This window comes from Coregonus clupeaformis, chromosome 1, assembly GCF_020615455.1.
Source record: "Coregonus clupeaformis isolate EN_2021a chromosome 1, ASM2061545v1, whole genome shotgun sequence".
NCBI classification, from domain to species: Eukaryota; Metazoa; Chordata; class Actinopteri; order Salmoniformes; family Salmonidae; genus Coregonus; species Coregonus clupeaformis.
This window is the reverse complement of record NC_059192.1, coordinates 74746274-74763707: the sequence shown is the minus strand read 5'-3', so window position 1 is coordinate 74763707 and position 17434 is coordinate 74746274. Positions and strand designations below refer to the sequence as shown.

Genomic DNA, 17434 nt, shown 5'->3' with positions numbered 1-17434 from the left:
TCAAGTAGAAGTAAAATTACTGGTATTAAAAAACGACTCAAGTAAAAATAAAAAGTAGCTCTTACTTTAATGACAGTAGAAGTCAAATTACTGAAAAATACTCAAAAAAGCTCCTCAATTACAGTAAGGAGAGTATTTATAATGAGTTACTTTACACCTCTCTTTATATGCTGTTATCTGTTTCATATCAATATCCTGACAAAGAGGGTAGGGTAGGGAAGGGGGGGGAGAGAATGGTGAGGGGAGGGGAGGGCATGGTGAGGGGATTTAGGGAAGGGGAGGGGAGTGCATGGTGGGGGTGGTGGGGGGTTGCATGAGTAAATGAAATTAGCACATCAAAAACAAATTAAAATGTGTGTGTACATGTGAGAGTGTGTGTGTGTGGGGGGGGGGGGGACACACAACGTATAAGGTACAGCCCTTGTTAATCATAGCCACATAGACAGAATGGTTAATTGCTGGGGAAAGCTTCTGGGTTTAGCTTAACAATAACATCACTAAACCCCATTCAACACAGGCTGCTGAGAGCTTTTACATGTAAAGTGTTCTGAACAGACGGACACACGTAGTAGGCATGCACACACACACACACACACACACAAACACAAACACACACACACACACACACACACACACAAACTGTGACTACAATTTAGGACACAAGGACCTTGTAAGTCTTTCATAATGTAAACCATTGTATCACTGGTACATAGTACACTGAGGATGAAAAGAGCAAAGATTGTCAAATGGAACCTAATTTACATGTCATACATAAACATCAACCTTTTAGAAAAGTCATTGAGGTGTATTTCCTATCTTAGCCACTCCCCTCCACTCCTCCGATTCCCTCCCCCTGTCCTCTATGTGTTACGGGGGGTCTGTATGCACCCCGCTAATCAGGGTTTGGCCATAAAACACTCCCCCCACACACACACACACACATACACACACACTGATAAAGTTGCGTAGCGTTAGCCCATTGTGACAGGCCGGTCTTGTTCCTGGTCCTGCAGTCACAGCGTCCGCGTTCTGGGCAGCAATGGTCTTAGAGACAGGGTGAATAGAGCTACAGGGACCTGCTTCCATGGAGATAAGGTTATCTATTCAACCATGGGGCCAATATTTAAACCTCACACACACACACATTTACAAACACACACGCACACAGGCACACACACATACACGCACAGAGAAACACACACACACACACACACACACTGACTGAACCCCATTTTGTGGGTATCACCTCTCCTCAGACAATGTTGCCCTCAACAACAAGAGTTGTGATCCTTTGACTTGACAATGATATTAGGCACGCTGTCAAACAGTAACAACAAGAAGCTGGTCCCTCCCTTTTTTTGAGATTGGAACATAACTGGTACAGGCTGGTACATAGCTGATGTACCACAGTGATTATCAGCTCTCAGGAGGATGGAAACAAGAATCTCTGTGCATAGTCCCTGCTGTTTCTAGGAATCCTAGTTATTTGGCCGAGCCCAAGAGATCTTTACTCCTGACTTCCAAACTCAGGGAGGGAGAACCAATTGGATTGGATAATCCACATTTCTCTCCCCTTCTTTTTGCCTTTTTCAATTAAAAAAATATTTGAAGGGAGAAAATCATGTTTGTATGCATTACACAGACGTAATATCCTTGAAACCTGTTGCTCTTAGTTCAAACCAACCTGGTTTGAGAGAATTTTCTCTGGATAGAGACTTGATCAACGCAAATGCTGAGAGACATTTCAGACCCTTAATCTCTCTAATAAAAGGTGCATGTCAAGAGACGGCAAAATGAGACAACAGGAAATAGAAAATAACATGAATGCCGTTCTTCCTGCTCCAACCCCAAGAGGTTTCTTTGTTGAGCATCTGAACTGAGAGGGGTTTTATTCAAATGATATTCTATAAACTCTTCACCAATATGCCCCTCTACTACCTTGAACAAGTGGACTTCAGCGCATGGTGAATCCAACCTCTAACTGGTGAATGAAACACTTGTGGCGTGCCTATGCTTGCCCTGCATCACATCGACCTAAGATGCTGGCAGAGATCCAGAAGAGATATAGGTATTTGTTCAATGTGATGTTGAGAGACCAGGCTAGTCTGAGAGACCAAGTTAGTCTGAGAGACCAGGTTAGTCTGAGAGACCAGGCTAGTCTGAGAAACCAGGTTAGTCTGAGAGACCAGGCTAGTCTGAGAAACCAGGCTAGTCTGAGAGACCAGGCTAGTCTGAGAAACCAGGCTAGTCTGAGAGACCAGGTTAGTCTGAGAGACCAGGCTAGTCTGAGAAACCAGGTTAGTCTGAGAAACCAGGTTAGTCTGAGAAACCAGGCTAGTCTGAGAGACCAGGCTAGTCTGAGAGACCAGGCTAGTCTGAGAAACCATGTTAGTCTGAGAAACCAGGCTAGTCTGAGAAACCAAGTTAGTCTGAGAAACCAGGCTAGTCTGAGAGACCAGGCTAGTCTGAGAAACCAGGTTAGTCTGAGAAACCAGGCTAGTCTGAGAGACCAAGCTAGTCTGAGAGACCAGGCTAGTCTGAGAAACGAAGCTAGTCTGGGCCTGAGATATATTGTCTTCCCATCTATGAACAAGCTGTTATTGACGCTTATTGACCAATGGATTGCATCTTTGACTTTCATATGCAGTATGGCAAACGAATCAGATAAAACATCTAAATTGCCATTTATTGCATTGAGGCATGATTGCATTTTGAACAATTTATGAATTACACCAGAATTACATTGAAGACATTGTATCAAGTTTGAGCTGAACTTCACAATTGACTCAAGAAGTACAAGCCTTTCATTGGTTCATCAGTTTTCCCAAACAACATACCTTTTCAAATGAATCATCCTTTCAAAAACAGTCCATTGTTGTTAAACATTCAAAACTATAGTAACTTGAAGTAATCAATCAGAAATCAATATCACTAAAAGGAAGCCGATCACCCCAGTGAGAGAATTTAGATTTCCTCAGTATATCAATGGGTAGCCTAATCCTGAACAGACTCATCAACAGAGTTCAATCAAATGCAAGACTGGCAGAATAAATAATGGAAAACTTAAACAAAACCGTCTGTGCCTGCCAAGGCTGTGGTATTGTTGTCAAACAATGGTGTGTTCAATCTGTGTCATTGCATGTTTTATGGAACAAGGGCAAATAGCATTCTGACGGACAGCAGCACATTAGAAATTGAAATGTTTTCTATCCTCAAACATACCCGTTGTCTCTCATATGCTTGGGTATTCTGATTGAGGCATTTCAGTTCATTTATGTCCCTCTGTCTGCTTTGCCATAGCCTATGACTCAAGACTTGTGCCCATCCAGACTCTTATCATAGACTCTAATGGATATATATTCAATTGACTACTTGAAAAGCACATTGAAATCTGATCACTAGGTCCGACTACGACCCAACACCATAAGAAGTGCATCTTCACTTTATTGACTTCTCCAGTCCTCCAGTTCGTGATCAAACCAGAAACATAGATAATCATAAAGTCCTAAACATACAGCATAGATCTCTCAAAACATAAAGGAAAAAAAACGTCTTGTATATAAGACTTTATGATGCTAATATAGCAAAATAGTAGTCTGCATGTAGGTCTGTGGCTAGGGCCTGAATCCGTTGGTTAAGGGCTGGCGTAACAGTGGTTGGTCTGTCACAGGTAGGCCTCAGCCCTCTCCCAGGGTTGTATCTCTGAGAAGAATCCTTCACACAGCCCAAATCCCTGATCCAGAGTCAGAGGGATGGCCTGCGCCTCATCCTTCATCTCCTCCCAGGGGTGCACCTCCTGCTGCTCTGGGAACAGAGTCACCTCCTCGAACTGGTGCAGGTGGCTCTGTAACAACTGATCCTGGCTCAGCTGCTGCTGTTGAACGTGAAGGTCCCCCATGTTACTGCTGTCACATCCCACTGAGCCACTCAGCTCCATGTAGTCGTAAGAGTGGTGTGTCTGCTGGGTCTGGGTCTGGTTGTCCCCCTCTCCACACCACCTACCCAGCCCAGCGGAGTGCCTCCCCTGCAGGGTCAGGTCCAGAGAGCAGCCCAGGGAACTCAGAGCAGTGTTGATGTCCAGGTCTTCGAACGTACTGCTGTTTCCACTGAGGACGTCGTCAAACACAGACGCCAGGTCAAAATCTCCCCTCAGAACTATATCTGCGCTGTGGGCCTCCGTGGCTAACAGTGGGGATTTGGGCGTCTGCGCCATCTTGCCGTGTTGCCTTGGAGAAGGTTGTTTACGCTTGCTGCCGGCTCCAACTCCTAGGTAGTGGTAGCTATCTTGGCTCCCCTGAGTGCCTCTGTGGTAGCCAGTTTCCTGGTTGTGTAGGACCTTGCTCTGCCTGTTGGTGTTGTAAAGGTTGGAGGACATTCTCCTTCTCTTGAAGACTCCGTTAACGAACATGTCAGCGTACTGAGGGTCGATCTGCCAGAAGCCTCCTTTCCCTGGTTCATCCTTCTGCCGCGGCACCTTCATGAAGCACTTGTTGAGCGAGAGGTTATGGCGGATAGAGTTCTGTTAAGGGGAGAGAGAAGGGGAGGGGAGGAGGGGAGAAGGGGAGGGTGGGGGAGGGGAGGAGGAGGGAGGGGAGAAGGGGAGGGGAGGAGGAGAGGGGGGGGAGGGAGAAGGGGGGAGAAGGAGGGAGGGGAGAAGGGGAGGAGGGGAGGGGAGGGGAGAAGGGAAGGGGGAGGGGAGGGAGAAGGGGAGGGGAGAAGGGGAGGGAGAAGGGGAGAAGGGGAGAGAGAAGGGGAGAAGGGGAGGGGAGAAGGGGAGGGGAGAAGGGGAGAAGAAACAAATGTGTTAAATCCATGTTGAATGTGATATATATAATTTGATATAATGTGTGTGGGTGTGTGTGTGTGTGTGTGTGTGTCAAATAGAGCGAATGAGAGACAGAGAGGCATCTAAGGGGGAGGAGGAGTTATTGTTGTTGTTTGTTTAGGAAATGTACCTAATGAGGCTTTCTAGTGTAGAGCTCTATGCATTTCAAACATGATCAACCGTGCTTGGCTGCCAAGGGAGATCTCACAGGGATCCTCATTAACACACACACACAAACACACCCACACACACAACCCCCTCCCTAGAGCGGTAGAGCACTTGTGTCTGACCCCTGAGATAGAAGCCTGACAAAGATCTCTCGGAGGGTAGAAATAGCAGAGATGTACTCTTATTTGAGACATCTTGGTTTTTTAAATTATAAATGTAAATTAAAATGTGAATCAAAATGAATATCACTAGGATCTAATAAAATACAGTATAAGTTACTGTTAGACTGGATGGTTATAATAAATAACAGGATAAATGTGTTTGAAATATATTTTTTATAAGTGTATTAATATTCTTACAACAAAACAACAGGTTTAGTATGCATGCTGCAACCCTTCTTCTCCCCCTTGTCTGTGTCTCTCTCTCTCTTCTCTCTTCTCTCTTCTCTCTTCTCTCCCTGTCGCCATTTAGCTCATAAATAATAGAGCGACAGAGGAGAGCCGGGTCATTTACCTGCCAGCTGGGTTCTGCGTGTCTGTAGTAGCAGAAGTTGTCTGTGATCCAGTTATAGATGGTGGACAGAGTCACCTTGGGCTTGTTGCTGGCCTGCATGGCCATACAGATGAGAGAGGCGTAGGAATAAGGCGGTTTGACTTTGGGGTTCGTTTTAAAGTCAATCTCCTCCGGTGGGATGATCTGCGCCTTGATGTGGTGGTCATGGTGAGGGTAGGTTGTGGTTTGGTGGTGTGCGTAATTCACCAAACGCACGTCGGTGGAGTTACTGCCAGAGGTAACGGGGCTCCCGAGGCAGAGAGGCATCCCGGTAGCGGCGGTGTCCCCCGCTGGAGGACTAGACGGGGAATCGGTTCCCCGGGGGTACAGGCGCGGGTGGTAGGAAAGCAAATGATGTGAGGGGCAACCGGAGCCAGTGCAGGTGGGTCTTTCCTGGTTAGCGCTGAGGATGGAGAAGTTCTGCAGCCAGTGGAGGCTGGTCAGGCTGTCGTCCAGGTGCACTGAGCCGGCTGCGGTGTCCAGAAGCTCCGGCTGGAGGTTCAGCCATTTCTCCTTAAACTTGGAGGCGATCTCTGGACTCATCAGGACGGGCATTTTGAGCGTGAAGCACGAGACGGTCAATCGCAAAGATGTGGAAATGTTGTCAGACTGTTCAATGAGATGTCCTGCAACAAAACATATATTGAAATCAACCAAAACCACAATAAAAAATATAATTGTAGTCACTACCGCCATTACAGTAGCCTATTAAAAACACGCTATATAAAAAAGCCTATTTGTCTCACCATGCCAACGAGTCAAAACATTGAAATTAAAACAAGTGATTATAACACAGTAGATAGCCTATATATCCTTACCTCAAACAGGTCAGCGATGATGCTCGGGAACAGAGGACACCTGTTGCAGTGGTCGGTTGATCGGTCGGTCCCTGTGCTCTATTCTCCTAGGACTCCGGAGAAGCAGCATCTATCTTCTGCGCAACAAGTGCAGAGGGGGAGGGCTCACCTAAGTAGGATCCAGCAGTTTATATAGAAATGTAGCAGATTTTTTAATCAATTTTGGTCGTATTTGCATAATCCATATTATTTCAATCCCGGCCAGTTGCTTTCCAGAATGATAAATGAAAAGGTCTGGGTGCTGGAAGGTTCTTGGATGCTCATAATAAAGGTGGAGAGACTGCCCACGAGCCCTTTAAACGTCTTAGAGGTCTCTGATTGGTTGCCTGCTCTCCAGGTTTCACTTGTCTAGTCAGACAAAGCTGATGTGCATGGGGATATGAGGAGCGCGCTCAACTGCATTCAACCAGGAATTAATGTAACATATCATTATACCCACATTAGGCTAGCCTATGTTAAGGTTACAATGCGGAATACAAGGATAACCACAAAATCAACATCTCGTTCTTCTTTCCTAAAGGCTATGGTTGTCCCGACCCCAATCCTGATCCAAGACCTGTTGAGAGCGATATGGCGCGACAATGCCCCCACGGAGCGCTGAAATGTCGCGCCACAAGTCCCGCGCGTGTGCTACACTTTACCCTCAGCATTCCATGCCTTTTGTCAACATTTAGCTAACCCCTTATTAACTGCAGGCTATCAAATAGCACCATCCAACTGCAGAGAGGGAAATATGAGAAGGAATTCCTACACAATAGCATCATAGGCTACAGTAGGCCTAGGTCTACTATAACATATTATGGTATCTGAATTATTTTATTTTACATAATGTAATTTATATTTAATTTGTCTCCAATTATAATGGAATATAATACAAAATGATTCAAGTTGCACAACTTCACTACTAGGGAATTAGCCTAATATTGGGGGATGTCCTAACAAGTTATCCTACTCCAACAAATTATTGCTATTTTGAGGGATCTTGTATAATCCCTATGGACATCCAGTTTTTCCCTTTACTACAATCCAGTTTATAAATGAGAAAAAACCCTGCTTCCATTTGTTGCCTCTGGAAAACTATCTCAGCTCCTCTCATAGGGATGCACTGCCACTGTGTGGAGATATATTGTACTGCAGCTGAGACCTATCGTCAGATTATCTTAATTTGAGCCAGTTTGCTACAGCAGGAAAATAATCCTTCAGCAACAGGAAATGTGAATTATTATGTGGATTATAATTGATGGACATTTTGTAGTGATTGAAAAAAAAAACGTAAGAGAAAATCAAGTCTGAAATTTCTAAGTGAAAATTACACACTTCAGAAGCCTTTTTAAACCTCAAATACATTTTTGTCATTTAGCAGACACTCTTATCCAGAGCGATTTACAGGAGCAATTAGGGTTAAGTGCCCAATTAGGGTGATCATATCAAGATCCTACACCTGTACCTAGAGAGCTGAATCAATTTGTACTGATATGAGAAAACTGGACAGGTGAAAGTAAATTCCCAGTAAGTAGGTGCATGTAGATCAATGCAAATGAAGGATAGGGCATGAGCAGAGGAAACCACATTAGACATTGAGATGCTCCCCATGGTGGTTTCAGCACCTTCAAACAAATGGCCCCAGACTGGAGCCAGCGATAGATCAGACATTTTCTAGAGGTTCGCAGAGATTAAGGATCCTAATCTGACCTGACCTCACTCTCCCTAATGCACAGTGACCTGTCCTGCAACCCTGTAACCCTGTGAAAATGCTGCTCGACCCTGGACCATGTGTACTCTCTCTGGCGGTTTCCCTTTCTTTATCACTGGACTGGTTACAATAAATATTTTCCCTTTCACAGGCCTCATTTAACCTCTGTTGTAGTTGCTCCATAGCCGTAGGGATGCTGAGGGTATTAATATATTAATATTAATTATATATCTATTTTTCTTACAACAGTAGTGCACTGGGCCTTTACTAGTATTAGCGGACTGATATAGCGGGCATCTCTGCTTTGGCAAGAAAGGTAGTTGTATAATTAAGAACAATATCTTGCTGGATTCAATAGTTGGAATTGTAAGAGTTGTTGCCCTGTCCCTTTCGCTGCGATTGTCATTCTAATGGAATCCAGAAAGAACAAAACCCTGTCTGTCCTCAAACATTTACATCAAAAGGTGCAAAGTTATGGGCAAAGACACAAAACATCCACATCAAATTATATAGTTTACTTGATCAAATAACATGGAAAACAATCACTTTTTGTGCAATATTAATTTACCATTCTTACAAACCTTTCCATCGCCATGAAGGAAAACAATGCACAATACAGTAATTGAATACACTGAGACATCAAGTGGTTTGTGATGATGTGATGTGATGATGTGGCTCAGTTGGTAGATCATGGTGCTTGCAATGCTAGGGTTGTGGGTTTGATTCCCATGGGGGACCAGTATAAAAATGTATGCACTCACTACTGCAAGTTGCTCTGGATAAGAGCTTCCACTGAAAAGGAATGAATAGACCATTTCAGTTTTCACATAGAAATAAGTTGCATTTGCAAAGAATTTCAAGAAACTGGAAAACATATATCAAGCAAGTATTTTTATATTCCACAAGTATTATCAGATTAACTGTTTTGTACAGATAATTATCAGACTCAAGTTACAAATGCTTGTAAACACTCAAATACATTTAGGTTTAAAAAATCACTCAAGTAGTGCACTGGGCCTTTACTAGTCCTGTATTAGTGGACCAATGTAGATGCCTTCAGCACCGGCAATACTTTTTTTCTGCACCCATCCCCCCCCATACATTTTTCGAATTAACTGCCAATATGCCAACATTCCATTCAAACAATGCAGTCAATCCACAGCCATTCACTGGCTGAAATCAGTTGATGATAGAACTTAGACAAGTTGTAAATGCAACAAGTACTGATATTGTTTCATATAATAGCACTCACAGCTTTCCCCCATTGTTTTATAGTTTGTTTTACATTTATATATTTTAGAGGCTATTTATACAGAAAATTGGTATAAAACCTGTACAAACTGTATTTATAATTATATGACAATATTTTAGGTTGACAAACATTTTCTTACTCAATTTCTGACATATTACATGACTTAAGCAACTTTTAATTTCCTGCATAAGTACAATCAGGATTATGCCTCTACTGCCATTCATTTTAATTAGACTGCTTTGGATTTCTCCCTGACCAATATGGCTGCTTTTTTCACCCCATTCTGGAACTTTGAGGGTTCATGATATAGTCCCTCTAGTAATTTAATAGGTTGATGTTGAGATCTATGGTGCTTGCCCTGTAACTGGAGGGTTGATGGTTGGAGCGCCGAGCTGGCTGTTCCCCCTCAGTTGTTACATTGGTGGCAGTGGTGGGAAAATACTGCAGTCTCTCAATCATTACACTATTAATAGTGGGTATACTAAAGAGCCTTTGGTCATTGAAATGACGTGGGAACAACGTTGATTCAACCAGTCCATGCACTTGTAGCAGAGGGGGTTCACAAACAGTAGGCATAGTTGCCTGTTGCCTTTGGCAAAGTAGAGCTGTGAATGCTGGGACAAAGGAGAAGTGGGTCGTTTTAGGATGGTGGAGCATGAATGACTGCATGTAAAAACAGAGATAAGCCAGTCCAGCTGTCGCAGGCTGCTATCTGTCATGGAAGGAAGGAGGCACCACATGGTTTCAAAATCCCACTGGGCACAGACGTCAATTCAACGTCTACTCCACGTTGGTTCAACGTAATTTCATTGAAATGACGTGGAAACAACGTTGATTCAACCAGTGTGTGCCCAGTGGGATGCTTCCAGGTTCGTTTCTGGTCAATCACAAAGGGCCCTGGCGAAACAGGTAAATGTTTGACCAGCTGTTCTTATGGTTGTGAGAGGCAACAGCAGTGTTTGTCAAGAGAGGCCTATGGCATACAGTACGTCTACGGACGGGGGTCTGTTGTAATAGGGGATGTCTTGTAATCTTTCATTATGCACCTGTCCTGCATGACGTCTAGCCCACTTTCTTTGAGGACACTGAAATCAGGCCACGGTATATGGTCTAGCTATGATGTCATAAAGGGTGTCCTTAAAGGTAATCAGATTAAAGAAAAAGGGGATTATAGTACTAAAAGCGACAACATTGACCATATTCATAGAGAGTCCAAAACTAGAATTTTGGGGTTTGGCTGCGCCCTGAGGATAGCTATATTATATTGATCTAATGCACTGTTCAAAAGGAACATTTCACCATTTGGATACAATATTTGACTAAAACAGAATAATTTCAAACCTAGCTGACATTTGTATACGGTCACATACTGTGTATCTCTCTATTATGCATGGGAATACTTTGGAACAGATTTCCAAAATTAAAATCATTTGGAGCTGATTTGCTGGTGTTTTTACAGTCTTTTATGTTTTTCCAACAGTCTTGAAGGAGTTCCCACATATACTGAGCACTTGATGGCGGCTTTTCCTTCACTATGCGATCCAACTCATCCCAAACCATCTCAATTGGGTTGAGGTCGGGGGATTGTGGAGGCCAGGTCATCTGATGCAGCACTCCATCACTCTCCTTCTTGGTAAAATAGCCCTTACACAGCCTGGAGGTGTGTTGGGTCATTGTCCTGTTGAAAAGCAAATGATAGTCCCACTAAGCCCAAACTAGATGGGATGGCGTATCACTGCAGAATGCTATGGTAGCCATGCTGGTTAAGTGTGCCTTGAATTCTAAATAAATCACAGACAGTGTCACCAGCAAAGCCCCCCCGCACCATAACACCTCCTCCTCCGTGCTTTACGGTGGGAAATACACATGCAGAGATCATCCGTTCACCCACACCGCGTTTCACAAAACTATGGCGGTTGGAACCAAAAATCTCCAATTTGTTTACCAGACCAAAGGACAAATTTCCACCGGTCTAATGTCCATTGCTCGTGTTTCTTGGCCCAGGCAATTCTCTTATTATTATTGGTGTCCTTTAGTAGTGGTTTCTTTGCAGCAATTCGACCATGAAGGCCTGATTCACACAGTCTCCTCTGAACAGTTGATGTTGAGATGTGTCTGTTACTTGAACTCTGCGAAGCATATATTTGGGCTGCAATTTCTGAGGCTGGTAACTCTAATGAACTTATCCTCTGCAGCAGAGGAAACTCTGGGTCTTCCATTCCTGTGGTGGTCCTCATGAGAGCCAGTTTTTGCTACTGCACTTGAAGAAACTTTCAACATTTTCCATATTGACTGATCTTCATGTCTTAAACTATTGATGGACTGTCGTTTCTCTTTGCTTATTTGAGCAGTTTTTGCCATAATATGGACTTGGTCTTTTACCAAATAGGGCTATCTTCTGTATACCCCCCCTGTTGCACAAATTAACTTTTAAGAAGGCACACCTGTTAATTGAAATGCATTCCAGGTGACTACCTCATGAAGCTGGTTGAGAGAATGCCAAGAGTGTGCAAAGCTGTCATCAAGGCAAAGGATGGCTATTTGAAGAATCTCAAATATAACATATATTTTGATTTGTTTAACACTTTTTTGGTTACTACATGATTCCATTTGTGTTATTTCATAGTTTTGAGGTCTTCACTATTATTCTACAATGTAAAATATAGTAAAAATAAAGAAGAACCCTTGAATGAGTAGGTGTGTCCAAACTTGTGACTGGTAGCGTATATATATATTTTTTCGTGCTCAGAAAACTTTTGGGGAAAAATAAAATCAGGCCCGCTGGCCGCCAGTTAGGGAACCCTGGTCTACTCCTGTGGCTGCAGTGTTATTTTCCTTTCACCCTGCATCCACTTCAATACAATTTAGGCATTGGGGCCTGTTGTTAATAGGGGTCTCCTTGGGGCCATTAAATGAAACATTGTCTTTCTTATAAGAGCTAATGGCGATTTTAAAAAACAGTCTGCCAACTAGAGGCTTAGTACATAGGGTGGATGGACAAAGAGAGAAAATGATTGCAGAATCTCAAGTCTGCATGAGCAGAGAGAGATCAAGTCACACATACAGTAGTCTCGCGTTGCCATACCTCCGAAATCACGTCGTTGTCACGCCTCGCTTGGAGAAGCCTGGTTCTCAACGAGGCTACAGGTACAGTAATAGAGTAGTAGACCGTTTGAAACATATACACGTATTATACATATATTACAACGTATTCATCCTACAAAACACTGAGATATTATTTTTAAATGACAGCATTTAACAAGTAATTTATAAACATGTAATAAATTATTTATTGAATGAATATAGGCAATCTAGGTTGTGCTGCATGGTTTTGACTGCAATATTGACCTCAGTCACCTCACTAAAGAAATGCGCAGACATTACGCTTTAAAAAAAAAATAGTTTTGGCTATATTAAATACACCGTGAATAGACTGTCCCTAACGTAATCGTGGAAGATTTGTTTACCATATTTGGCAAGATAGTTACACAGCGCGCATGGAAATTGGACAGGGCCGGCCGTCAGTCACAAAATTCAGCCCCCTAGAACTTTACAAACAACGCGTTGACTCAAGGGACTTGTAGTCCAAAACAAACAAGTAGAAAAAATCCTTATTTTTGGGCACATGATCCTCTCATATTTGACGTTACTATCTTATATTTTCACTAACATGTGAACTGTCTAAATTATAAACTTTTCCATATCATTTTTTGCAATGTACTGACAATTCCTGTGTTGTGATTCGAGAGCATGGAATAACTAATCAAGGCGCCCTGGTTATGGCAGGACTTTTGCGGCATACAAATCCCATTTGCACTGCTCTCTCTTCATTGGCTGACGGCTGGCGTCACTCAAGGGGGCACTACTGCTCCTACAGTAAATATTTGTGTTTTCTCAACCGGCTGTGATGGTTTAACGACTGAGACTGAAAAGAGAGGAATAAAACCACGAATATCGAAGTCCAGACATAACACTACGAGACGCGAGTAGGAATAAAGCTTTGGTGCAAAATGGATGAACTCAAACACCAAGTAATGATAAACCAGTTCGTCTTGACAGCGGGTTGTGCGGCAGATCAGGCAAAGCAGCTTTTGCAAGCAGCACATTGGCAATTTGAGGTACGAGGTTAGCTACGATCAATAGCGAGATGGCTTGCTACTGTTTATGTCTGACTGCGGATGTGACAGACAGTACATTTAGTTTTGACCGGGCTGCTATGTTCATTATTGTTGGTCATGGCCGAAATGTGATGTTGCACAAGAACATTCGAAGAGAAAGATCAGTATCAACAATTAAACTCAACTTCTAACATGTATTTTTTTGTATTTGATCGAATTGTTCTATTGCATTTATGTACTTTATAAATATCCGTAGTATCCATTAAGTAAGGCTGGAATGGGAAAAATGTACCCAGTCAATATCCAATTAGAATTTACTCTAGAGATTAAATATACTAGTAGCTATAATCCTGTTCCCATGCAGCGGCAAGGCGAGGCTAGAAAATGCAATCATGCAATCAAGACAACCGTTCGTTTGTTTTGACAGCTCATGATTGTTTAGTCTGCACAGAATAGTGAAATAGATTTTTCACATCACATTTGATTCAGCTCCATTGTTTATGTGCTGAATGTTTTTGTAAACACAAACTGTAATGACATACATTTCTAAAAAACATTTATTTATATCGATTTATTTTTAAAATACATGTTCTGTGTTCTATGTATTAGAGGCTAAATGTTATTGATCGAATTATATTATATTTTTGTTTTAGACTGCCCTCAGTGCCTTTTTTCAAGAAACGAATATTCCATACGGTCACCATCATCAAATGGTAAGTATGGGCTCCGTATTTGAATGCACTCTACTCTTCACCTAATCTTTTTTTAATATGATGGTGTTATTTATTACAATAGTATTACTAACAGTGTCTATAGTAGTATAGTAGTACTTCTCTTAGTTAATTAATTACTTAGAAAACGATCATTATGATGTTGTAGCAACAATAACAAAGCACATGTCGGCCATGTTGCGTAGTCGGGGTCTCCGTAAACAGAGGCATGCTTGCAGCAGCATCAGCCAGGTTCGGTTCAGCCAGCACGGCTGCGTTCGATCAGAACGTTGGTGATCATGGAATGGAAAGGTGGGAAGTTGCTTGATGGATTCGAATAATATGTCGGTGATATGTGGACTGCATAGTGGTGGATACACGTGAACGGATTTTACATTATGTGTGCCACAAACACCATGTTGTGTTTCTGTGAAAAATGGATATTTCACAGAAAAGGACAGCCAATCCCTGCTGCTGCAGTTGTCTCAATTTGTCTGACTATGTTACATCATTATGAGTTGCTCTAACTGTATTACATGTATAAAGCAATAGTGTAAACAAAATCACAAGCATAACATTGTCAGTCAGTCAGACTTGCAACAGTGCCTGAATATTATAGAACACTTGTTATGATTTTGTAAGCACCACACTGCCCACTCAGTGGCACATAGGCCTTTGTATTGAGCTGCATGGCATGGCAGTTTCTAGCAACAGCTGCGTTCTGGAACACACCATAGATGGGGATTTGGGGACATGTTGATCAGTTTGGAGCTGAGCAGAAGCCCATCCCTGTGTCTGTCCAGATTCTCTCATGTCAGTTGGCCACACCACACTAGTGGACATTTTAGTGTCAATGCTGCTGTGTGAATGCAATGATTGGTATCAGATATACGTTTTTATTGGGGTGCATGGCCTGATGCTTACATTACAGTGTATTCATACAACACTGTTTATTTAAGCTGGAGAATATGGTGTTTTACCTGCAGCTTTTGTGATTGAAAATACAAAACTGTAAGAGTGATACAATCGAGACCTGATGACATCTATTAGCTGTGCAGAAACAATACGTCTACCCTCCAACCATCTATTAGCTGTGCAGAAACAATACGTCTACCCTCCAACCATCTATTACAGTGGGGGGAAAAAGTATTTAGACAGCCACCAATTGTGCAAGTTCTCCCACTTGATTTTCTGCATTTCACAGTTGAAGTGTACATATGATAAACATTACAGACCTCTACATGCTTCGTAAGTAGGAAAACCTGCAAAATCGGCAGTGTATCAAATACTTGTTATCCCCACTGTATATATATATATATACAGTGGGGGAAAAAAGTATTTAGTCAGCCACCAATTGTGCAAGTTCTCCCACTTAAAAAGATGAGAGAGGCCTGTAATTTTCACCATAGGTACACGTCAACTATGACAGACAAAATGAGGAAAAAAAATCAAGAAAATCACATTGTAGGATTTTTAATGAATTTATTTGCAAATTATGGTGGAAAATAAGTATTTGGTCAATAACAAAAGTTTCTCAATACTTTGTTATATACCCTTTGTTGGCAATGACACAGGTCAAACGTTTTCTGTAAGTCTTCACAAGGTTTTCACACACTGTTGCTGGTATTTTGGCCCATTCCTCCATGCAGATCTCCTCTAGAGCAGTGATGTTTTGGGGCTGTCGCTGGGCAACACGGACTTTCAACTCCCTCCAAAGATTTTCTATGGTGTTGAGATCTGAAGACTGGCTAGGCCACTCCAGGACCTTGAAATGCTTCTTACGAAGCTACTCCTTCGTTGCCCGGGTGGTGTGTTTGGGATCATTGTCATGCTGAAAGACCCAGCCATGTTTCATCTTCAATGCCCTTGCTAATGGAAGGAGGTTTTCACTCAAAATCTCACGATACATGGCCCCATTCATTCTTTCCTTTACACGGATCAGTCGTCCTGGTCCCTTTGCAGAAAAACAGCCCCAAAGCATGATGTTTCCACCCCCATGCTTCACAGTAGGTATGGTGTTCTTTGGATGCAACTCAGCATTCTTTGTCCTCCAAACACGACGAGTTGAGTTTTTACCAAAAAGTTATATTTTGGTTTCATCTGACCATATGACATTCTCCCAATCCTCTTCTGGATCATCCAAATGCACTCTAGCAAACTTCAGACGGGCCTGGACATGTACTGGCTTAAGCAGGGGGACACGTCTGGCACTGCAGGATTTGAGTCCCTGGCGGCGTAGTGTGTTACTGATGGTAGGCTTTGTTACTTTGGTCCCAGCTCTCTGCAGGTCATTCACTAGGTCCCCCCGTGTGGTTCTGGGATTTTTGCTCACCGTTCTTGTGATCATTTTGACCCCACGGGGTGAGATCTTGCGTGGAGCCTCAGATCGAGGGAGATTATCAGTGGTCTTGTATGTCTTCCATTTCCTAATAATTGCTCCCACAGTTGATTTCTTCAAACCAAGCTGCTTACCTATTGCAGATTCAGTCTTCCCAGCCTGGTGCAGGTCTACAATTTTGTTTCTGGTGTCCTTTGACAGCTCTTTGGTCTTGGCCATAGTGGAGTTTGGAGTGTGACTGTTTGAGGTTGTGGACAGGTATCTTTTATACTGATAACAAGTTCAAACAGGTGCCATTAACACAGGTAACGAGTGGAGGACAGAGGAGCCTCTTAAAGAAGAAGTTACAGGTCTGTGAGAGCCAGAAATCTTGCTTGTTTGTAGGTGACCAAATACTTATTTTCCACCATAATTTGCAAATAAATTCATTAAAAATCCTACAATTTGTCTGTCATAGTTGACGTGTACCTATGATGAAAATTACAGGCCTCTCTCATCTTTTTAAGCGGGAGAACTTGCACAATTGGTGGCTGACTAAATACTTTTTTCCCCCACTGTAGCTGTGCAGAAACAATACGTCTACCCTCCAACCATCTATTAGCTGTGTAGAAACAATACGTCTACCCTCCAACCTTTTTTAGCCTATATGTGTGTCACCTGAAATGACTTTTTAATTTAGTAAGTCAATATTCACGCAGATATAGGTGAACCTGGGTCGTACACTTGTATTTGTGTACAGTAGCCTTTATCATATCAGTAGGGGGGAATTTCATATCCATAGACATGGAATAATGAACCTCAGTCTCAATACAGAACAGATTGGTGTGTGTGTGGTATACTGCATGGCAGGCTGCAGCCATTGCCAACCCACTGGAGCCTGTATGTGTGACTTAGTTATAGAGACTTAATCCACTTTGCTCC

General features: G+C 42.6%; 2 protein-coding genes across 2 annotated transcripts in view; one reads left to right on the top strand and one right to left on the bottom strand.

Moving 5' to 3' along the window:
- Positions 1-2686: 2686 nt before the first annotated feature.
- On the bottom strand, positions 2687-6633 carry LOC121584453 (forkhead box protein J1-B-like). Its single transcript, XM_041900340.1, has 3 exons — positions 6364-6633; positions 5507-6171; positions 2687-4519 (listed from the first exon to the last, which is right to left on the bottom strand). Exons 2-3 carry the CDS (start codon positions 6098-6100, stop codon positions 3665-3667), a joined length of 1449 nt encoding a protein of 482 aa, XP_041756274.1. The 5' UTR covers positions 6101-6171; positions 6364-6633; the 3' UTR covers positions 2687-3664.
- A 6577-nt stretch (positions 6634-13210) lies between these two features.
- Positions 13211-17434, top strand: part of LOC121576908 (UBA-like domain-containing protein 1) — a 33082-nt gene continuing 28858 nt past the window's right edge. The window contains exons 1-2 of the mRNA XM_041890485.2: positions 13211-13465; positions 14119-14178. Of these exons, the coding sequence (XP_041746419.1) occupies positions 13358-13465; positions 14119-14178 (168 nt within the window). The 5' untranslated portion in view covers positions 13211-13357. The remainder of the gene's footprint in view (positions 13466-14118; positions 14179-17434) is intronic.

Bases quoted from the DNA above. Each gene is read 5' to 3' on its own strand.
- LOC121584453 (XM_041900340.1), bottom strand. From the start codon at position 6,100: ATGCCCGTCCTGATGAGTCCAGAGATCGCCTCCAAGTTTAAGGAGAAA. The intron at 4,520-5,506 runs GTAAATGACCCG...TCCCCTTAACAG, and splicing joins ACGCAGAACCCAGCTGGCAG to AACTCTATCCGCCATAACCT.